Source organism: Sesamum indicum, linkage group LG3 (assembly GCF_000512975.1).
Source record: "Sesamum indicum cultivar Zhongzhi No. 13 linkage group LG3, S_indicum_v1.0, whole genome shotgun sequence".
Lineage (NCBI taxonomy): Eukaryota > Viridiplantae > Streptophyta > Magnoliopsida > Lamiales > Pedaliaceae > Sesamum > Sesamum indicum.
Genome location: NC_026147.1, coordinates 9,992,878 through 10,015,008, shown reverse-complemented (window position 1 = coordinate 10,015,008; position 22,131 = coordinate 9,992,878). Strand labels below are relative to the sequence as shown.

General features: G+C 35.3%; 2 protein-coding genes across 3 annotated transcripts; one reads left to right on the top strand and one right to left on the bottom strand.

Moving 5' to 3' along the window:
- Positions 9,009-13,641, top strand: LOC105157947 (vesicle transport v-SNARE 13). The gene is made up of 6 exons (XM_011074495.2): positions 9,009-9,181; positions 9,367-9,495; positions 11,138-11,196; positions 11,283-11,471; positions 12,895-13,065; positions 13,286-13,641. The coding sequence occupies exons 2-6, from the start codon at positions 9,402-9,404 to the stop codon at positions 13,436-13,438; spliced, it is 666 nt and encodes a 221-aa protein (XP_011072797.1). The 5' UTR covers positions 9,009-9,181; positions 9,367-9,401; the 3' UTR covers positions 13,439-13,641.
- On the bottom strand, positions 13,841-20,917 carry LOC105157946 (two-component response regulator-like APRR1). 2 transcript variants are annotated; one of them, XM_011074493.2, is made up of 8 exons: positions 20,197-20,334; positions 18,923-19,521; positions 18,281-18,442; positions 18,042-18,175; positions 17,210-17,377; positions 16,410-16,506; positions 14,367-15,342; positions 13,841-14,279 (listed from the first exon to the last, which is right to left on the bottom strand). In XM_011074493.2, exons 3-7 carry the CDS (start codon positions 18,348-18,350, stop codon positions 14,384-14,386), a joined length of 1,428 nt encoding a protein of 475 aa, XP_011072795.1. In that variant the 5' UTR covers positions 18,351-18,442; positions 18,923-19,521; positions 20,197-20,334; the 3' UTR covers positions 13,841-14,279; positions 14,367-14,383. The 2 variants fall into 2 exon arrangements, with proteins under 2 accessions (XP_011072795.1, XP_011072794.1); XM_011074492.2 differs by lacking the exon at positions 18,923-19,521 and having other exon boundaries at positions 20,197-20,917.

Here is a 22,131-nt window from a genome sequence, read left to right as displayed (position 1 = left end):
ATTAATGATAAGAATTGTGCATAAAACTATCGCCATAGACAATCATAATAGATCTATAACGACAACGTGTTATTTATTGTTGTTAACTTGTCATTATACTGTTGGAATATGTGATCATGAAGTGAATTGAATTATCGGTTTTCGAAATTATTCAGCAATTTTTATTAAAATAATATTGCTATGATGAATATGATAAGTATTCATCCTTGACACATGTTTTTTTCCGCTTATCGATTGTGTTAAGCATTGTTTTAGCGTCACAACATATGCTCATAGACCATTTAGAATCCATGTAGTTGGGTTGCGCATTAGATGACAGCTATCATACCAACTTTTTATGGTTGGTATAAAACGTTCTAACCGTGTTACTCACACAAAGACTAACAAGATCTCCTATAAGTCGAACACCACACTACACCACAAGGTGATCTACACCAAACCTTGATAGATGTAAAGTATATTCTGTATAGCAGACTTGATTATACTATTAAATTAGTATATCAAACTCAAGAGGACCTTGCTCTAACTTGAAACTAGTTCAAGAAGAACAAAATAGAGAGAAAAAGAGGGAGAATAAGAGATAAGGATGATAGGTTGTGAGAGGACTGTTGTTTTTTGTATTATATAGAAATAACATATATACAAGCCTATACACTATGCATACACATAAGAGACATCTCATGTACTTATTGTATGTATACATGTATACATTGCATGTCAAGTAAAAAATAGGTACAATATGTGTCCCCATAGTACACTAACTACTAGTACCATAAGTACTCAACAAATAATTCTCTTATCCTTACAACATCATATATATATGTATATCACATATATATATATATATATATATTCAAGCTAGGATTACATATATATATATTCCATTGGGCAATAATTCTACTGGGCTCAATTCAAAAATAAATTAAACTTATAGGCTTGGGCTTGTATAGAGTTAATCCAATCAATTCTTAAAAGCCAAAAAAGAATTTATTTGATCTTATCAAATAAATCATAGCCCATAGCCCAATTAATTAATCCATCAAATAATTGAGCTTAACCCGATTTATTTAATCTCATTAAATAATCAATTTACAACTATAATAAATTAATATATTAATTAATTCATCTGGTTCAATTAAAATTAATCTTAATAAATTATATTTAATCCAAATTTAATTAAACTCATTAATTAAATCTTGAGTTTCCCATCACATGGGTTCTTCCATTTAAATGATCATATCATTTAATCTCTCTAATTGATTTAAACTCGTTAAATTACTACATTCCTTCTAGAATTCATTCATAATTAATTCTACTACTTTCTTGAGTGGTATTTTTTGTGTGGCTCCGTAGGTTCACCCTTAGCTAGAGTTGAACTTGTGTCAGCACAATTTAATTGATAAAAAACTTGTGTCAGCACAATTTAATTGATAAAATTTTTTGTGCTAAATTAATTAAATTATATTTAATTAATTACTTTGATTAACACTTAATCCGAAAGCACTTGTTACCATGGGTGGTCGTCTAGCAATAATCCATATTACTAGAAAATAGGTAAAAATTTTCATCATCCATAGTACTAGAAACAGCCTAATTTTCATCGTCTTGATAAATTTGTTCGTACAGCTTGGCCATGCATTAAGAAGCTTGGCCATGCATTAAGAATGTTACTGCTATGACCACGGGATTTTACTTCTTCCGATTCAAACCGGAGGCGGCTATCGAAGAGGTTATTGAAGGTAGGCCATGGTTATTCCAAGGACAATCGATAGTTATACAGCGATGGGAATCGGGCATGGCACTTCGTAAACATGCCCATACTCGAGTACCGGTGTGGATTAAGCTCCGACACTTACCGGTGGAATTGTGGACCATAGAGGGTTTGAGTACGCTCGCCATTGGTGTTGGAAAACCCCTTTATCCGAATAGCGTCACCATAGCATGCACGAGACTAAGCTTCGCTCGTGTTTATGTCATGCTTGACGTCTCCTCTAAGTTGCCTAAACATCTCATTATTATGGCACCAGATAAGGAGGGGGGCGAGACCCTGTGTAAGATCGATTTGGAGTATGAATGGTTACCATCAAAGTGTACTCACTGCGCCACTTTCGGTCATTTTAAGACGTCTTGCCCTACAGCTAAGCCACCTCCAACGAAGTCGGTGCATGTCTATGTTCCAAAGCTGCGGGTTGAGCCGCCTCCTGCTACTTCGCCTAAACCATCAGAGCAACGAGGGAAGTGGAGCGGGAGCTTCCGGAGCCAGATAGCTGAGGTACTGAGGTAGTCATTGATAATGCGTTTAATGCTCTTATGTTTGACGATACTATTGCAGAACATTCCTCGAGGGGTCCTAATCAATGCAGCCCCACACCGCTTGATGATGATTAATGCAGCAGTATGGAATGTGTGGGGCCTGAATCGCCGAGACCATCAGGTATCTGTTAGTGACCTTGTTACTAATTACCATTTGGTTTTTGTGGGTTTATTGAAAACTAGGGTGACTGCTCCGAATAGTACTCGCATTCAAATACAGTTGTTTCCTCGTTGGAAATGGTGTGTTGATTATATGGGTCCTAATACTCGTATCTGGATAGCTTGGGATGATGGCTGATTGTGAGGTACTAGATGTTGGCCTCAACATATACATTGTCGTATTCTTATCCGTTTGTTGAATATACATGTGGTATCTACCATTGTTTATGGTGAGAACGAATTAAGCATGCGTCGAGAGTTATGGTAGGATATCGGTCGCCTAGCCCAAGGAATTGATGAGTGTCCCTGGATGGTTGGTGGTGACTTTAACACTGTCCTCGATATGAGTGAAGTGTGTGCAATTCAAGTGACATAAGGTTAGCCATGGCAGATTTCCTCGAGTGCCTCACGACAAGGGTCTTCTCAGTCTTCCTATGCAAGGGGAGAGATTCACATGGCACAACTGTAGTAGTGACAGTCGTAGTCTCTAGAAGAGACTAGATCGGTTTCTAGTCAATGATCAGTGGTTGGCACAATGGTCATCTGCGCACTATGAATGTCTTACACCACGTACATCTGACCATTCTCCATTGGTTATACGTGGTACTCCTACTCAATCTACTGTAAGTATGTTCTGGTTTGATAATTATCTAGCTCTATCTTCAGAATTCACTCCTTCTGCGCAGAATGTGTGGCGGCACAACATTGTAGGAAGTGCTATGTATGCAGTAACCCAGAAATTGAAAGCCCTTAATCCAATCTTCCGGAAGCAACATAGGAACAAAGGGAATATGGCTGTTAACGTCCATATGCAAAAGCTTTTCTCCATATAACCCAATGTCTCTTGCAGTTAAACCATCATAATTCGTTGTTACTTCAATTGGAGCATTGTTGTAAGTTGATTCTACTGTTGGCTACTCGGCTTGAATAACATATGCTACAGCAACGTGCAAAGATGGCTTGGCTGAAAGGTGGTGGTCAATGCTCTCGGATTTTCTACCAAAAGGTGGCAGCACGTAGATCTGCCAAATGTATCCTCCAAATTATGAGCCAGGGGAGTACATTATTGACGGATCAAACAACAGTTACGAATGAATTTCCTGATTTCTACTAGCGGCTTCTGGGAGGGGCTAGATAAAATCGAGCTATTGACTTACAAGACTTACGTCCGTGGGCTGGATGCTTGTTGCCGGATGCAGAAGGTCGTGACTTGATGCGGCCAGTCACACCGCATGAGGTCAAAATGGCGATTTTTAATATTACAAAAGACAAAATACCTGGCCCGGATAGCTATACTTCTGGATTCTTTCAAGCGGCTTGGCTGGTACTAGGTCTGGAGATCACCAGTGCAGTTATGGAGTTCTTTCACACCGGCAAACTTCTCAAACAAGTGAATGCAACATTGCTCACACTTATTCCTAAGTACGCAATCCGAGCACGATTGCTGAATTTTGGCCTATCTCTTGTTGCAATGTGTTATATAAGATGATTACAAAGATTATAGTACAACGTTTGTGTGTCATCCTGGATGATTTATCAGTCCCTCGCAGAATGCGTTCGTGCCAGGCAGGTCGATCAGTGACAATATTCTGCTAGCCCAGGAACTTTTTTCTGGCTGTAAGCAATAGCGCATTCCACCGAGATGTGCACTGAAGGTGGACTTACGAAAGGCATACGATATAGTAGAATGGGACTTCTTACTGGCTATGCTGCATCTGTTTGGATTTTCGGAGACCTTTATCAATTGAATAGAGGAGTGGGTCACCACGCCTGCTTATTCAGTATCACACGGCTACTTCAAAAGGGCACGAGGGTTGCGCCAAGGGGACCCTATGTCCCCTTATTTATTTGTCCTTGTTATGGAGGTGCTACGGATGATTGTACAACAACTTATCGATCAGGATGGCAGGTTCTCGTTCCATTGGAAATGTGAGTCGATAGGCCTATTTCAACTTTACTATGCTGATGAACTTAATCATCTATCGATCTATTTATGGGTCTAGACATATTTGCAATGCTTTTCGGGTTATGTATCAACCCACAGAAGAGCCACATTATTATCTTCAAGGCAACACACAGACTCCGCAACATGTTACTCTCCCCCTTATCATTCCAAAAGGGAGAGCTCCCTCTTTGTTACCTCGGCCTCCCCCTTATTTCCTTTCGTATCACGATCAGGGACTGCACTCCACTCTTAGAAAAAATTAATAACCGAATTCGAGGATAGGAAGAAATTCGGTTAACATTTGTCGGTAGGTTGCAACTTATCAAATCCGTACTGATGTCGTTTCACACCTATTAGGCAGTGGCACTTATCTTACCAAAGACGGTGATTCGTGAGATTGAGAAACGATTGCATACCTTTCTTTAGAAGGGTACCACAGGAACGGGCTATCCGAAGGTTTCTCGGACACTTATTTGTAGACCAGTGGAGGAGGGAGCCTAGGACTTAGGGATATTTTAGCCCTAATCGAGCTTTCATGTGCAAGCATTTATGAAAGATTATTGTGCAACAACATGACTCCATCTGGGTTGATTGGTGTTTCCATACCCGGCTTGGAGCTAACACTATCTGGACAGTCAGTGACAGAAGGGGGCCATGGGGGTGGCGGCAAATTCTTGCTCTCCGACCATAATTATTACCATATATCGACTTTCGGGTTGGTAATGGAAATTTATTTTCCCTTTGGCAGGACTCTTGGCATCAATTAGGGCCATTAATTCATCACTTTCCTAGTGGTCCGACTGTTACGAACATTTCCCTTCTACACTCCTACACTCGGTCATTGCGAATGGGGAATGGAGCTGGCCGCCAATCACTAATGAATTCGTGGCGATCATTCACCTTTTGTCTGTCATCCATGGTGGGGAGAATCGTATTATTTGGAGCTTGAATGGCGATACTTTTACAACGGCGGCAGCGTACCACCTCTTTTATCCTCAAGGACCTAAGATAAGCTGGACTTCACTATTATAGGGTCCTTTCAAGATTTCCAGCAACCATTTATCTTATGGCTTGCCATTTGGGAAAGTTATCTACTCTTGACAAACCATAGTTGCACCACATCGGTGGGGCATGTGTCCTTTGCCAAGACGGGATCTTTGAGACACATGAGCATTTATTTTTTCAGTGCCATTATGTTCGTTAGTGCATTGCAAATATTTGGGGGACTGTACGGGTGCGATGGCCTATTCGATTGTGGAATATTACCGTAGAGTGGATTTCGCTTAAATGGAGGGGGAAGCACGTCATCAACGCCTCATATCATGCACTGTTGGCGTTGTTAGTGTATCACTTGTGGCAAGAACGAAATCAACGGATATTTCAGCATACTAGCCGTACATATGACATACTTGCTAGTTGAGGAGATTAGACATGTCATACCCTCCCCTCAATAGTTAGTACACGTGCTCTTTACCGATTTTGCAGGATCCCTTAGTTTGACGGTACCTCAACTGCTTGAACCATGTTCTTTTTTATTTATTTATAGAATTTACCTTTATGGGAAAAAAAATTCTTTTATTACATGGAAGTCATACTATCTATTTAGGGGAAAAAGAAACTGACCCCATTTCTACCGAGATTGTTATTAGTCCATAATATCTAACCATGACTTCCTTTTCACTTGTGCATATATGCATAAACTCTTCAAAAGATGATGCGCTCCACAGTTAATCCTTCTGCGTGATAGGATTTGTTCTATTATGTGATCCATCACCCCAATGCCCATTTTCATTTTACATAAACACAATAAGGCAATGGGATTAATTTTGTTGTATTGGGGTAAATAGAGTCTCAAAATTCTTTTACTCAAGGATAAAGGCGTGTTGGTAATGGCGCGAAAGATATTTAATGGCAAGACAAAAAATAAGAAAATCGTAAATTATTGTCTTTAAGTGAGAATCCCATAATTATTAGGATCAAAAATAAATAAAAGCTAAGTTATGAAACTAAAAATAAAATTTTTCTGATAAACGCTCCTCACCCGATAGCTAAAAACTAAGTTGAAAAAGAAGAATACATTATATAATCATGGGATTATTCAAGTGTATTTTAATTTAAATGTATTTTTTAATAAATTATATATTATCGATTAGTTTAATTTATTGTGTAGTTTAAATATATTTTAATAAATTATACTTATCTATAACATATATTAATTAAATATCAGAATACCTACAAAGTATATAAAATTTCTAAAAGTTAACAATTTAAACTGAAAAATCACATTACAAAAGATTGATATACTAAAATTCACTTTTCAAATTTAAATATTTATATGATATAAATGAAAACCAATCATAACAACTATATACTATAAACTAAATTATATTATTATTTAGTTTAAACATATTTCAATATATTATATTTATTATAGAATATATTAATTAAATATCAAAATTAAAAAAAGTATATAATCTTTTTAAGTTTTATTATTTACTATAAACAATATTGAAATTGCAATTACCATTATATGTATTTTAAATAAAATTATTATAGGTTTTTATTGTTTTCAAATTTGAAACAATTATTTTTACTTCATTTTTTTAAAAATATTTTTTGCAATCAATAGTTCAGATTTATTTTATATGTATAATTTATATATAAAAAGTACAATCATAGAATAAATAAATAAATAAAATCGGTCGTCTTCCGCCCCGACTTTGCACCGGCTCCTCACACAGTCATCCCCCTCCACCTCTCGTCTTCCCCAGACGAGAGTATGCATTATTTCAAAAAATATAAGAATTCTTTTTCTATAAAATTAACACATCGAGGTTTTTAGCTTAAAAAAAAATACATGGGAGTTTTATGTTATTTATCGTAAAGCTATGAAATAATTTTATTTACATCCTCTTGCCTATTGTCAGTTTATATAAACTAGTTTTGTCTCTTGAAAATTATAGAAACTAGGGGGTGGAAGATAAGTCGAGCCGGCTCGATTTGTAGCTCAATTCGAGCTCGAGCTAAAAATATCCTGTTCATAGCTCGCGAGCTTTTTTTATTTTTTTAATTTTTAAAATTTTTATATATTTAACTCCATATTCAATATTATATCAACTAAAAATAACCATATATTATAATTATTGATCAATGTCGTATATTTTATTTTTAGATAATAATTATTAATCAATATTATATAAATTTTTTATTTTAGATTTCAATATCCATTCGAAACCTCTTATACTTTTTGTAAATTAACAAATTCTAACAATTAATATATAATTTTTTGTATCTATTTATGAATATACATTTATAACACGATACATAGTATGCAATTTATTTTACTACTTATAAACTTATGTGAAAATTTGATGATTTTCATGAATTAATCTAAGATAATAATAATAATAATAATGAATATGATGACAATGATGAATGATAGTTGAACAATTTTAATTATTTTTATTATTATTTTATTATATATATTATGTGATCAACCACTAATTTTGTATTTTGATTTAAAAAGTACATCTTTTAATTATTATTTTTTTTATATATAATGAGATCAATCTCTTTTAAAAAATAATTTATATTTATTTCTTTTATTAATATTAATAAATCACTAAATTATTTGTAAGTATTTTAATAATTTGACGTATATTTTTTATATTATTATATTACTACATTAACTGTTAGTAGTTTATATTTATAATAATAAATTAAAATATTGTACCATATATTTAATATTTTTTATAATTAATATAATAATATTTAATATTATTTATTTTATATGATAAAATAGCTCGAGCTCGATGAAAATGAGCTGATGAGCTCAACCTCATTATATATGATCAAGCTCGAACCATAAAAAAGAAATTCAAGCTCGAGCTCGAGCTTATAAAAAATGGTCGAGCTCGGCACGTTTACACTTCTAATAGAAATCATCTCCAAAATTCAAAATTGCGTCTATTGATCTAGTCAAAGTTTAATATAATTTTCAATAACAAAAATGGCCTCAGGATGACTAATATGAGCTGAGATATATTTTTTTATTATTTATATTAATTTTTAATTTAAATTTAAATTATTTTATTAGTTTTTTAATTGGGTCTATATATAAAAATATTTAATAATCAAAATATTAAATTAATATATTAACAAAATTACTAGATTATAAGTTTAAATTAAAAGATTATTAAATTTGTATAAAATATTTAAAATTATTGTAATTTAAAGATTATCTATCCCTACTTTTAGGTAGAATTAAATTTTAAGAATTCAAAATATTTTATACAAGTATGATAATTTTTTAATTTAAATTTATAATCTAGTAACTAATTTTATTATTATATTAATTGGATAGTTTAATATTTCAATTTCAAAAGGTATAATTTTAAATAGAGATTTCACAAGAAAAGTTAATAAAATAATTAAAATAATAAATAATAAATATATTTATATATGCAGTCATATTATTCATCCCCGTAAAAACTATCAGAAATAATTTTTATAATTTATTAAAAGGTAGGGGTAATTATATAAAGGGCAATAAGTGAAGGGTATAATTATAATTATCCCTAAAAATATTTTAGTCGATTATGTCGCGGGAATTGCAAATTTACTCATCTTGCGGACATTCCCTCGCCAGAGACCTTCCGCTTTAAGCATCAGCCATCGGGGATCAATAACTTCTCAGCTCATTCCGTCGCTCTTTTTCTGATCAATCGCCGGCTAGTTTACCGGCCCTCAGCGGATCAATTTAAGGTACGCTGACTCCATCTTCAATGATGACAAATTCGCATTCGTTCTATATTATAGAATTCGTCGTAAATGCCGATCGTGTAATAGTTTTTGACAGTCGAATCTGATGTTTGGGAACAATGACGTTCATATTAGCGTGAATTAGGTTGGTGATCAGTTAAATTAATGGTTTTATGTGGTGTTTGAAGGCCAATTTTTCTTGAGAGTTTGGGAGGGGGAAAAGATGAGTCAAGTGTTCGACAGTTACGAGAGACAATATTGTGAGCTGTCTGCCAATTTATCCAAAAAGATCACTTCAGCTAATCTCCTTGATGGAGGTAAGAGAGAATGTCCTTCTTCACCTTTTGTTTTTCAATGATGATTTGCTGTTTATATTATTTGGAGTCCATAAATTCATGCTCCAAGTTTATTATTTTTATGTCTCTATTTGTGGTGGAGATAGAATTTTAGTGATGTTATCTTGAAATACATGAGAGTTGTTAAAAGTTCTTGCATTTTGCTTCCCAGAATGTAGGAAGAATAATCTTAATGACAATTAGAATAAAAAAAAAAAAATTGGGTTATAGATCTTTCATCTGTATAATTTTTTGTTAGACCTGTGGACTTATATGAGAAGACACTAATGTTGTGTGAAAGGCACTAATATAGTTACATATACATGAGTGGGCATGTGAGGTGTGTTTGCAAATGCATGGAAGGAAGTTATTTTGTTCAACTTGTAATTTCAAGTCATTTATCAGTATTTTTGAGAGGTAGATGATATTCTCAAATATTAAACATGAAAATAAAAAATGAAATATTACTTAAAATGGACATAAAATGTGCAAGCAAACACTTGAAGTTGATGCCGTGAAAGGGGGACTCTGTTCCCTCATATATATAGTTGCCATTCTTTTTGTGCATCATCGTATTTGAATTTTTCGTGTAGGATTATAAATCCTTTTAGTGGCTCATATAGCATGAAGTATCCATCCTCTTAAGCGTCTTGGATCCCCTATTTTTTTTTATATTGTAATTAAGCATTCGACAATCACATAACATTAAATTTGATGATGTTTCATTTTCCCAAAATTATCTAGTATCTCATTTTCTCCTGGTGTTATAACAACACTGCATATTGACTCTCATCACGCATGTCTGATACCTCCATACGTAGATTTGAGTTAGAATTAGTTGTTGGGCCATCTTACTATGTGTAAATTAAAAATATTTGGATACTGTTTTATGCTTTCTGGCAATTGGCCTGAAACGTGGACTGGTTAGTGGTTAAAAGCCATAGTTTGCTCTGGTCTTAATCTTTTGCCACCTGAATTAAGATTTGTGATAATGTTAAATGAGGATTTAGATTTATACCAATTTAACCATGACGGATAACTTTTCATCTTCTTTTACTTGCTTAAAAATATGTAGAACTTGGTGAAGATCCATTATCCTAATAAGGTAGTGTGGTGAGCTTATATCCTGGTTATTTCAATTTTTTGCTCTTTTACAACGTATCCCGTACTATTATCTTCCTTTGATCTTTAGGCATGTATGTTTGGATAATTCGATAGCACACTGCATTCAGGGTATCGCCTCTCTTGACCTACCAGCAGTGAGTCTGGACTATTCCTTCTTTGTCCTAAAATCAGATTCTAAACGGAGAATATCTCGTTGCTACCCTTTCAATGAACTGATATTACAAGCAGTTTGGTAGGCCCCATAACTTTTGTTGATCTTCCAGAATGTGTTCGTAAGTAAGTTTGTACTATTTGGAGGACTTAATAGGTTTTCTAGAAGAAAATTTTTCTCATGATTTGAGGCTTTTATACTTTAAGACCAGCAGGTAGATTCGGCCCATGAGTTGTGGAAAAGATTGTTCCATGTTTAATTTTTTTTAACCGCAGTGCTCTATATGTTTGTATATAATACTTCCATATGCTGCTGATATTTATCATGGTACCATCTTCAATATTGCAGAACAGAAGAAACAGAAAATATCTGAAGTAATAGGAGGATTTGAGGATGGCGAGGCATTGGTATTCTAAATCAAAGTTATATAACATATAAGTGAGATATACAAACTTCTAAAAGTCTAAGCTTACAAATTTGCTTAATATCCTAGATTCGTAAAATGGACCTTGAGGCTAGGAGCTTGTCCCCCAGCGTGAAGGCTATGCTTCTTGCCAAGTTGAGAGAATATAAAACTGATTTGAACAATTTGAAAACAGATGTGAAGAGAATCACATCAGCTAATGCCAATCAAGCTGCACGTGATGAGTTGTTGGAATCTGGAATGGCAGATACTTCGATGGTACTAACCCTTTCAATATTCTTGTGTGGTCATGATCCTTGTCTTGCATGATTTTCTTTTCCCTTTTCAAGAAAATCGGGTCCACTAGAACTAGAAGAATGGGTAACAATACTTTTACGTGCAATTATTTGCTGTTCTTTGTCTCTACTTATCATATCTTATGCTTTGACTTTGACAATCTCCTGGACAATAAATTTGCTTCTTGAAATGTTTTTATGTATTATAGTTTGGATCATATAATTAATAATAATCTCCTTATATAGTTTGCATAGTATCTCTATAACTGCATAAAAAGGCGTTTGGATATTACTTTCATTCAACCGCATATGCACATATTTCCTTGCCGGAAAAGCATGACAATCCTTCCATCCACAAAGAGAGATGTACGGAGAAAGTTCATTCTTTTGACTTATTTAGTAGTTTAGTGTTTGCTTGAAATAAACTAATTTGTTGTAGAAATAATTTTTCAGTTCCAATTGGTAAATTGAAGGATAGGAATGTCGCAAGCAAGACTGAGTGACCTCTCAGTGGATCAAAAGAGAAGCGAAAGCAATACTTTCTTTGATGCTAGGCAGTTCCAAGTTGCGTTTGTTTGTTAAGTTGGTTGCTGTGTCGTGAGACTTGTGTTCTAATAGCAGTATGAATTTGTTTTGGAGGATAGGCAACCTTTCTTTGATGCTAGACAGTTCAAAATTGGCCGTCATACAGTTGGTTAGTGTGACTTGAGGCAAATGTTCTATGAATTTATCTTGAGCATATAATCTATAAATGTTAGAAGATCAGTGGTAATCAGTTCATTCAGATATTTTAGACGTGTAAATGATTTCATTTGGACTGTCTCACTCAGTCTAATTTTAGGTATTCCATGAGAATTCCTGCAATGCCTTAAATACTTTTTTAATTGTTTACCTTTCCTGATTTAATATATATATTAATTCCTTTAGACTGCAAAATAATTTTGGAAAAAATTCTCTAACTTTGTTTTCAGATGAATCATACAATTCACAGAAACCTAGGATAGGATCCAAGACCATCTTCAAACTGTTGGGACCTTTTATGCATCTTTCCTACAGCTAAAATCTCATTAAGTAGTGCGGCCTGTTTAGCTTTTTGACTGCCTGTCTATCCAGGCAGGCAATACCAATACCATTAGATAATTTCTGCGCGGTGTTTATCAGCTACTGAATCTTGCTCTTCCGTAATTTGCTCCAATGTTTTACAGCACATGGCACAGGATGGGTTATTTAAATATCTCTCAAGGTAGTTTCATTGTGTAGATTTGGCACTATGCCAAGGCATTTATGTTTTCCAGTCAATTGTTTTCCGATGCAAGAGGCTGCATTGATCTGTTCTTTTACAATTATATGTTACTGGATGGCAATGTGTCATAGTTAAAAATATCTGCTATTATTCAATGGTACAGACATCTGCCGACCAAAGAGCGAGGCTGTTGATGTCTACTGAGAGACTAAATCAGTCCAGTGATAGGATCAGGGAAAGTCGAAAAATAATGCTGGAAACTGAAGAGCTTGGAGTCTCAATTCTTCAAGATTTGCATCAGCAACGCCAATCCCTTCTGCACGCGAACAGCACAGTATGTCTCTTTCTCCTTGGTCTCTAATGTTTTGGTTTCCCTTTTAACCATAGGCAATCTTTTTGGTTTTGTTTCTCTAGATCAACATCGTCAATAGAACTTCATGTCTGTTTCATATAAATAACTAAGAGTATCCGATTCAAAATATTCATACCTTCTCCTGTAACAAAGCCACTGTTTAGATGTCCAGATGGAATGACAATAACATTCTCTTCTGCAGCTCCATGGTGTGGATGACAACATCGGCAAGAGCAAAAAAGTTCTATCTAATATGTCCAGGAGGATGAACAGGAACAAGTGGATTATTGTCGGTATCATCACAATCTTAATTATAGCAATACTTCTAGTTCTTTACTTCAAGTTGACCCATTAACTTGTCAGCTTCCATAATTGGAATCCCTTTTTGTTTTCAGGTTTTTCATGGTTAGTGTTTAGGTTATGAATATACAATTTGTTGATTGATTATAATTGTAATGCTGCAGAATCTGTTTTTCCTTTTCACTTTCCATTGCCTCAGTTCTTCACCTCATCTGCCGGCTTCTTACTAGGCAGTGAATTTGAGCATCCTTGTCATTCTCTTGTTGACTGCTCATGATAACAAAGTTAACATTCATCTTACCTACAGCTGTTCATTAGCTTAGTGGTATGTAGGCCACTTGACTAGAAAATCATGAACGGTTAAATTAAAGCATAACTCATCAAGCGGCCATTATTATCAAAAAACGACGTCGCTTGGATCTAGGCAAAGACAGAAATCTTTGTGAATAGAACATGTCTTAATACTTTGGGATTCTTCCATATCATGCACCAGTTATGGGCAGTCAGATCATAATTTTAGTTACAGCGCAAATAGTACACCCAGTCACTGTGGTTTCATTAATGTGTTTTAGACAGTGAAACCACCCGGTCAATGTTATCTTTTCCTTTGAAAACATGTGAAGTTAAAAATACGAGATGAGAGCTAAGAGAATTAACAGAAATCAGGAACATATCTCCCTGCCGGGCATAGGCGACAATCTCTTCGGAGAGCTCCATCTGGTCCGATGAATCATCTTGAAATCATGTAGGCGATTCCTTCGTATCACAACGTCACATATAGGCAATCTCAGATTAATATGTGAAACATTTAGCAACAGGCTCAAAGGAAACCAACTCCTTGCCTGCAATATTCACCAACTTCCTGACTCCTGAGTGACAAATCCACATGCTATTTGCTGACAGCAGATAACAAAGAAGTTCAAAACACAATCAGCTCAGAACATATGATAGCAAAAGGAAAAGGAAACAACAAATGTGGGTACCTTTGTAAGTTAGCAGTTCATTGTTGGCATAGTGAGGCATCATCATCGGGTGAAAAGTCCATGTTAGATTGATATTCCTCATCATACTCTTCCTCATCTTCCTCATCGTCATCTGCTGAAGCTGGTTGCCCATTAAGATCCACATTTACGCCATTTACCTTCCTCACAAACTGGCCTCTCAGACGAGGTCTACGTTCTGCGAGTTTTTTCCGGTTGACATATCTGATCTTCTTGTCAAAACATCTTTCCTTTCTCTTCTGCCTGAACTTCAGCAAGGCTGCCTCCCTACGATCAACTTTACTCAACTTCCCCTCATTGGAGGAATTCCCATACGACGGCCATGGATGTGGCGCAGCCATTTGACCTGGTTGTAGGCATATACCAAATGGGTAATATTGATAAGATGCCATTCCGGGGACTTGTGGAGGGCATTGTGGAATATGATTGTACTGAGGCATTACAGCAGAATTAACATGATTGAGCATATCTGGCAAGTTCTTTTGATACATAGACGCTGATTGCATTGTTACTTGATTCATTACTCCGGGCATGTAATAAGGATAGGCAGTGTGTGGATAGCAACCAGCAACATCACTGGGAGAGTCACTTCTTACACGTAAATGAGCATGAGAAAACTCTTTGGAGTGCCTTTGTTGGGAGATATCCAGAGATACAGGGGGAGTACAAGACCTCTCCATAGAAAAAGAATTGGGAACACTGTTACTTCTCGTATAGTCATCAGCTTGTGAATGGTTTTCCAGGGACTTCCTGTTCTCTCGTCCTCTAACATCAGTACCCACTTGACAACTCACCATGTTAACATTCTCTATAAATTTCTCATTCTGAGGTGCATTTTCCTGGACAGAAGACTTCCCTTGATTGTTGCTTTTAGGTATGCTTGATTTGACATACGTGAAAAAGGCTGAAGATTCACCAATCTTCAGCTCACTCTTCTTTGGAAATGGTGAAATTTGTCCTGGCAATATTTCAAATACACACAGGAATATGTCACATGGGATCTACAAAACTGACCAGCATTCCCTGAATAGCTATCATCATATACAATCTAATTCGATACTGCAAAAGGACCCACAAGCATCCACAAAGATCAGTTTCTGATGCTTTCATGTCATTCAAAACTAACAAATAGAAGCCGAACAGAAAACCGAACACAAAATTACCAAAAAACAGTGAGAGAGCAAGAGAAATCAACCACAACATAAGTTGCTTAAAGTGGAGGAGATTTTAAGCAGCAGTTCAATAACCTAATTTTCTAGTGAAAACACATGGCTGATTTGGAGAAACAATGAATAAGAACACTAGGTCGACTAAGTGAGGAATCCATATAGGTGAAATGGGTTTAACCATCACGAATTTACATTGCTTCACTGCTGCAGCGAGGAAGTAAAGTCTAGATTTAAACTCAAGAGCTTTCACTTAGTTAAAATATTTACATTCTGGTACTCCATTTTTTTGTTAGTATACTCCAATAATTGCTTCCAGTACAAAACACAGCTCATAGAGTTACTTTTAGTAACATTTTGGAGCATTGTCAAAAACTCCTCTATCTCAAGTAGACTAATTGCAGACATGATGCAAATACGTGATGCTTTCTATATCCCTATAAAGGACAAAGCATCTTCAATTTTGTTACTAGTCACATTGTAAGAAGAAAAGATTCAACTGGAAAAAGAAAAGATGAAGAGATGGTCTTAAATAATAAACAGGCAAGGCTGCAAGCACTAGAGCAAGTTGTGGTTAATCTTCCAAATTTATTTTAGACTAGTAGATCATTCACCAATTCATTAAGTACACCAAGAAAGGTCTGTTCGAATAATGGACCAAAATGCTCCATGTTTTTCCATGCATATGCAACTACATATAGCAGACACTATGCTTCAGATGCATATTTGCAGCTCACACTATTTGTTAGCAGAAATATATTTGCCAATGGCACCAATCACTCTTCCACATGACTGCAAAACCTGAGAAGTATGCAAATTGTTTATAGGTCTTCTGCAAGTGATTAAATATGTTATTCACCTCTCTGTCTGTCACTTAGTCCCGGCACATCAGGCTGACACCCTGAAGGATCCCCAGTGGCAGTCTCTATAGGTGCAGCAGTTGTGGTAGCATTAGTCTGAAATAAAGATGCAGGGGCAAAACACATGCAATTGGGACAACTGTTAGTTGAAGAAAACCATTTGGGTGTAAATCAATTCCTCAATTGTTGCTGCATAATGCTGACAGCAACACTTTGACAGCTTCTTTGCTGATTATGACTGATCTATATAAATTGACTAAGACCAGTACAGAAATTTCAACTCCAATAGAAACATCCTGTTTAATTTCTAAATTTGCATTTTACTCACCGTCATATTTTGTGTCCTGTTTGTTTTTAGCTTATATAATTCAGTGTCAGAATTACCAAGGGCATCAATAGTTCATTTGCTATTTTTTCTTCTTTAACACATGATATAGACTATAAGCTGCATTAGAATGTTTGTTTATTAGAAGACTTTAACTAGTTATTCTCTACCCATATTTAAGAAATCATGGCTCCATTTCCAGAAATCACTCTTTATAACACAAGTTAAAGGAATGTATAACCAAACATGCTCCTAGATGAGATGCCAAATTAAGTGTCAATGCAAAATTAGTGAAAATTTGTAATCAATGACTGCATCATTTGCGCCACAACTCTTTCTAACTAATGTCTCCCTGGGATGCAATTATATCTCCTCAATCTCCATGATTTTGGAAACACTGTAGATGCTGATGGTGTTTTATAACACACATCCAATGATATAGTGTATAATATCAGTCGTCAAGATCAAACTCACCTCGTTCTCCTGATGGGTTGAAGCACATGTCTCTGGGTTAGTATTTCTTCGAGACTTGTCATCTGTGTCATCCGAAAATAAAGTAGTGCTGTTGGTATTAGCATCACTAGGGTCTGATGCAACCGGATCAAAATCATAATTTACGATGTTCTTCTCAGCTAACCCAAGCTGTCGACATAAGATTGGCAGATACAAAAATGTAACATAAGCAATAAAATAGAAAGTAGAATTATGACTAATATACAATGTAGAAGAAAAATTCACTAGATGCACATGGCTGTCCAGGTATAAAATTTGAAATGGACCTAGTAAAAGAAGCTCCGTTCAAGGTATCCCGAACCAAAAAATACCATTTTCTCCTGTCCATGGTTGAGATCTCCTGTGTCATCTTTTAGGAATTTTACAGATAATGCACCATTTACTAGAATGGCATTTAGTTTCCTAGTTTCCCCAAGTTAAGACAATGATGCAACTGCCACTAATTGTTTTTCAAGGTTAAAAACTGAAAAGATAGAAAAGAGTTCTGCTTCAATGCCCATTTAATGGTAAGTGCCAATCTAAACTAGGACTTCCAGTTCCAGATGCAGGAAGTTCTTTTTTTGTTCACATTTAAAGAATGGAGAATATTATATTTTAGGCCTTATGTCCTGAAGATATACCTGAAAAGAAAATTTAAACTCCTAAGGTTAAGCTTTCAAAGTTATCCTATGTCCTCACATATTACCAAGGATAAAGAAAGCCATCCAGACTGTTGTATAATAAATTATATAAAAAAAAGGACTAATTGCTGACTGTTGAAAGCAACTAGATGAAGAAAGAAAAGTGCACGTGCCATTCTCCTCCTCCTCCACATGTGTGTCCACAAGTTCAACAGCTCATTGGTACGTAATGGCTTCACAAGATAGTCAGCTGCACCAAGTTTCAGACACTTGACAACGATAGAGACCTCATCTTCAGCTGACATCACTAGCAAAGCAAAACAAATCAACCAAAAAATGACAAACAAATCAGTCTAACCTAAAAGTTAAGCACACTGTAAAAAAATATAAGAGTAAACAAACTTATACTTACTGATCACAGGAATACGCCGCAACTGTTTGTCCCGTGTGATATATTTTAACATTTTTAGTCCTTTAGACATAGGTAAGTCAACCTCAGAAAGAATAATATCTATATCAGGCCCCTCAGCATTCAGCGCATCAATCACCTGCCTTGGTGACTTCACAGAAGTAACTGGAAAGAAAAAGCAATTTACATTCAACATGAAAATCATCCTGAGGGTTAAACGAATGAATTGAATGCAGAAACTATTTGTAATTGATGACAAGATCAGAGTAACTTCCTAGTAACAATCTGACTGCAAAGTCCAAAGCTTTTTCGAACCACTTATGTTCATACCACTAAACTTAAGATTGCGAATTTACTCTCCAGTAACATCTGGGCCCTTGCTTTCTTACTCCTTATCAAAATTTTTGCTGGAGTTTAACTTCTTTCTTGCGTTCTCTCTAAGGCCACCTAAATTACTTCACGGCAATGGTTAAGATAGGCAAATTCTACCAAACTCTTTAAAATATTAAAATTTTGTGCCTAAATCGGAGAATTGAGGAAAAAGGACATGCAGCCCCTCCTGTAACCCCTCCGGAGTGGAAAAGCACCTATTGATAATTGAACCAGTACCCTTGTTTCACAGAAACCATAAATGAGCAAATATACCTAAAAACTTTTCTTGTTGTCCAGTCTGCGGTAGAGTGTGGCAAATTTCTGAAATGCTCTGCAGTGGGATAAAAGTGGGAGCATATGGTAATTGGAACTTTTGGACAAGGCTAGATAGAAGAGACGCCAGTGCACATTAAAAATGTATCAAGAGGCCATTTTGAGAAACTAAAGCAGCTATTTTAATACTTGACAGAAGGGGGCTGAGTGAAGCTGTAAGCCTTCCACCAGATACTCAACAAATATGTAGGTGACATAAACAAGATGTAAGCATGAAAGGGACTGATCACAATACATGGCAGGTAAATGGTTATTGATATCAGTGGCTAGAACTAAGCTTAATTATGGAAATGTATAAGGTCAATGATGCCAACACTTCAGCCTGTATAATGGGTTTGGAAAAGCATTCCAAGAGAGCTAGTGAGCAGTTACTAATGAAGGAATTAAACTGTGCACAGAGGAAAATTCAGAGTTGGAACCAGTGCCGGTACTTCTCCATCATGCCTTTAGGTGCTCATTCATTGATATTGTGATTATGGGCTGGTAATAGGAGTGAAAGTGTGACAGACTGGCGTTGGTGAAGGCAGGCATGAGGACAGCTGATAAGATGGAAATTTCTTGTTATACGTATGCTAGAGAAGCACAAGTTGTACCAAAAAACAGGGTCATCATAGCAAATTGACACAAACAGCAAAACTACGTATAGCATGAGACCATATATAATTTAATGCATCCATGTCTTATTTGTTAGCTCTAGTCAAGCCACCCCAAGGTGGGGTTGTCAAAGCATTCTCTAATCAAATAACTTTGTCAAATGGAATTAAAACAAATTAGGTTTTTAAAAGGGTAAGCCACACTCCCCACTGAATATGGTTTATTACAGAATATCTAATAATCCTGAAAATTACAACCCCAAGCCGCACGGGGGCATTTATCTTGGAATCCCAAATCAGAAGAAACATGTGCTTCTTAATGATCGGATATGTGTATTTGGGTATTACTTTACTTCAATACATGAATTGAGAAGGGGGCTAATTGGCTAACAATTAAGATCATGAAACAAGTTCCAAAGAACTCCACCGTGACGAAACAGATAAAGTTTCACACCAAGTTCGAAACATCAAATACCTATGAGTCTAAATTCGCCATATAATATGCCTATGAGTTGATGACTAATATAATCCTTGATATGCTAACAAATCATCTACAGCAAAACAACACATCTATCAAGTAATTATTATGATCCAAATGATGAACTAAAAATAAAATTGTACCTTGATAAGAACATTTACACAAAAGTTTGAAAACCTCTTCAGAGCTTCTCTCATCATTATCGCACAGCAATATCCTTACTCTACTCCGGTCAATGAACCCATCACTACTCTTCACTATCTCACTCTTCTCCATCACCTCCCTGTCCGAACTCAACTACAGTCACAAATCAGGGTCCCAAACGAAAACCCCCAGACAAACTCAATACTAGAGAAACTCCATCATTTCACCCAGAAAATCTTCAAAACCGATATTGGTATCCAAAAACACCTTCTCTAGTTCAAATTACACACAATCCGTCTTCTAAACTCCAAAACTGCACTGAAAAATCCCATTTCCGAGACCATGGAGCTCCACAAAAGATTCTCGAACCAAAATTCAGAATTCTTGGAAATTTTCACTTCTTACCGCAAGAATCGGGAAGAAGATAAAAAATCCAAAAACACAGGGAGCGATGGTGATGTCGTGGCTGTTGCTCCACCAGCAGCTCAAGTTGTCAACGACTCTTCACTTCCTCACCCCAAAACAGCCAATTAATTGACGCATAAAAGTTCGGCAAAACAGCAAATACCCCCAATCCAAGGGTTCTCAACACCTCACGTAACCGATCCAGCGCAAGTTAGCTCAAACCTAACCGGCCTGAATCTCCACACCTATACGTATACACATAAACTGCTTTATCGGAGTTGACACTGAAGTCTTCCAATGCTGTATACCTTTGTCGTCAAAAGCTCTGAATCTATATATATCTATATATATATATATATATGACAATGCATACAAGAAAAGTGTGAATTTCACTTTGCCCCTCTGCCATATGCATATTTCACTTGTACCACCTCAACTTAAGAAACTATCCACTTTGACCCCTTATATTAAGAAACTATAATATATTTCCTAATTTTATCACACTTCACAATAGTTTGGAAAATACTAAAAAAGTCGTGAGTTTAAGTCTACTTTTAATAGTAGTTTGTCTGTATTATTTCTTTGTGATTTGGAGGAGTTGGTTAATTTGGAAATATTATTTTATTGTATCCTAAATGTTGTATTAATATATAAGTTGCTTTATTAATATTGATATATTTTCAAAAAAAGGAAAAAAAAAATTGGCAAAATACTATGAATAATTTTAGGAAAATAAATATTCATGTGTATTAAGTTATTAAGATATTTCAGTTGAAAATAAAGGGTTTGGTAAGTTGCAAAATTATGTAATTAAATTTCCTAATTACTCAATATTAGATTTATTAATTTATGATTATGTCCTATATTCTCGCTTCTGTTTTTGTATTCGTCCTTTTGACTTAGATTTGACTATGTTATTTTTTTACCACTTTATTATTTTCTGAAAGTTGCTTTATGTACTATTCTTATGAGACATCATTCAATATTTAACATTTTTATAATAATTGGTATAAGATTAATTTATCAAATATACATAAATTTCGAATGATTCTTGACCCGATCTTTTGACTTGTACTTCATTTGACCTCTCTTCTCTCCCTCCCCCGTTGAAAAGGTAGAGAGCAGAACGAACCTACTGAACCACTATTACTATGCCCCTATCGATAGAGCATGTACTTCTTGCAAGGCTCGTTGAGCTTCTCTATGTGAGCGACATTGCAAAAGTAGTACGTTGAACGATCGTCGATCAAGAGTTTCAAATATATTATGTTTTATATTGATGAATTTTACGGTCGACCACTGTAAATAATTCTTAAATATAAAATCAACTATATTAAAAAGAAAAATTAATATAATTTAATTACTTATTGTATACTATTGTTCAAGATAAATTTTATTAATTTTTAATATTTTTCCCGAGTATTTATATGGTTCAAATTGATAAATAAGTTATGTTGGCATAGTTTTGACAAGGCAAATTGTAAATTCTTATAGTTGGAGGGGCAAAATGCAATAAAACATAGTTGAGC

Coding starts and splice junctions, on each gene's coding strand:
- LOC105157946 (XM_011074492.2), bottom strand. CDS start 20,329: ATGGAGAAGAGTGAGATAGTGAAGAGTAGTGATGGGTTCATTGACCGG. Junction 18,443..20,196: donor GTGTAAATGTTCTTATCAAG/GTACAATTTTAT, acceptor TTTTCTTTCCAG/TTACTTCTGTGAAGTCACCA. Junction 18,176..18,280: donor GCGGCGTATTCCTGTGATCA/GTAAGTATAAGT, acceptor TTGCTTTGCTAG/TGATGTCAGCTGAAGATGAG.
- LOC105157947 (XM_011074495.2), top strand. CDS start 9,402: ATGAGTCAAGTGTTCGACAGTTACGAGAGACAATATTGTGAGCTGTCT. Junction 11,197..11,282: donor TTGAGGATGGCGAGGCATTG/GTATTCTAAATC, acceptor TTAATATCCTAG/ATTCGTAAAATGGACCTTGA. Junction 11,472..12,894: donor GAATGGCAGATACTTCGATG/GTACTAACCCTT, acceptor TCAATGGTACAG/ACATCTGCCGACCAAAGAGC.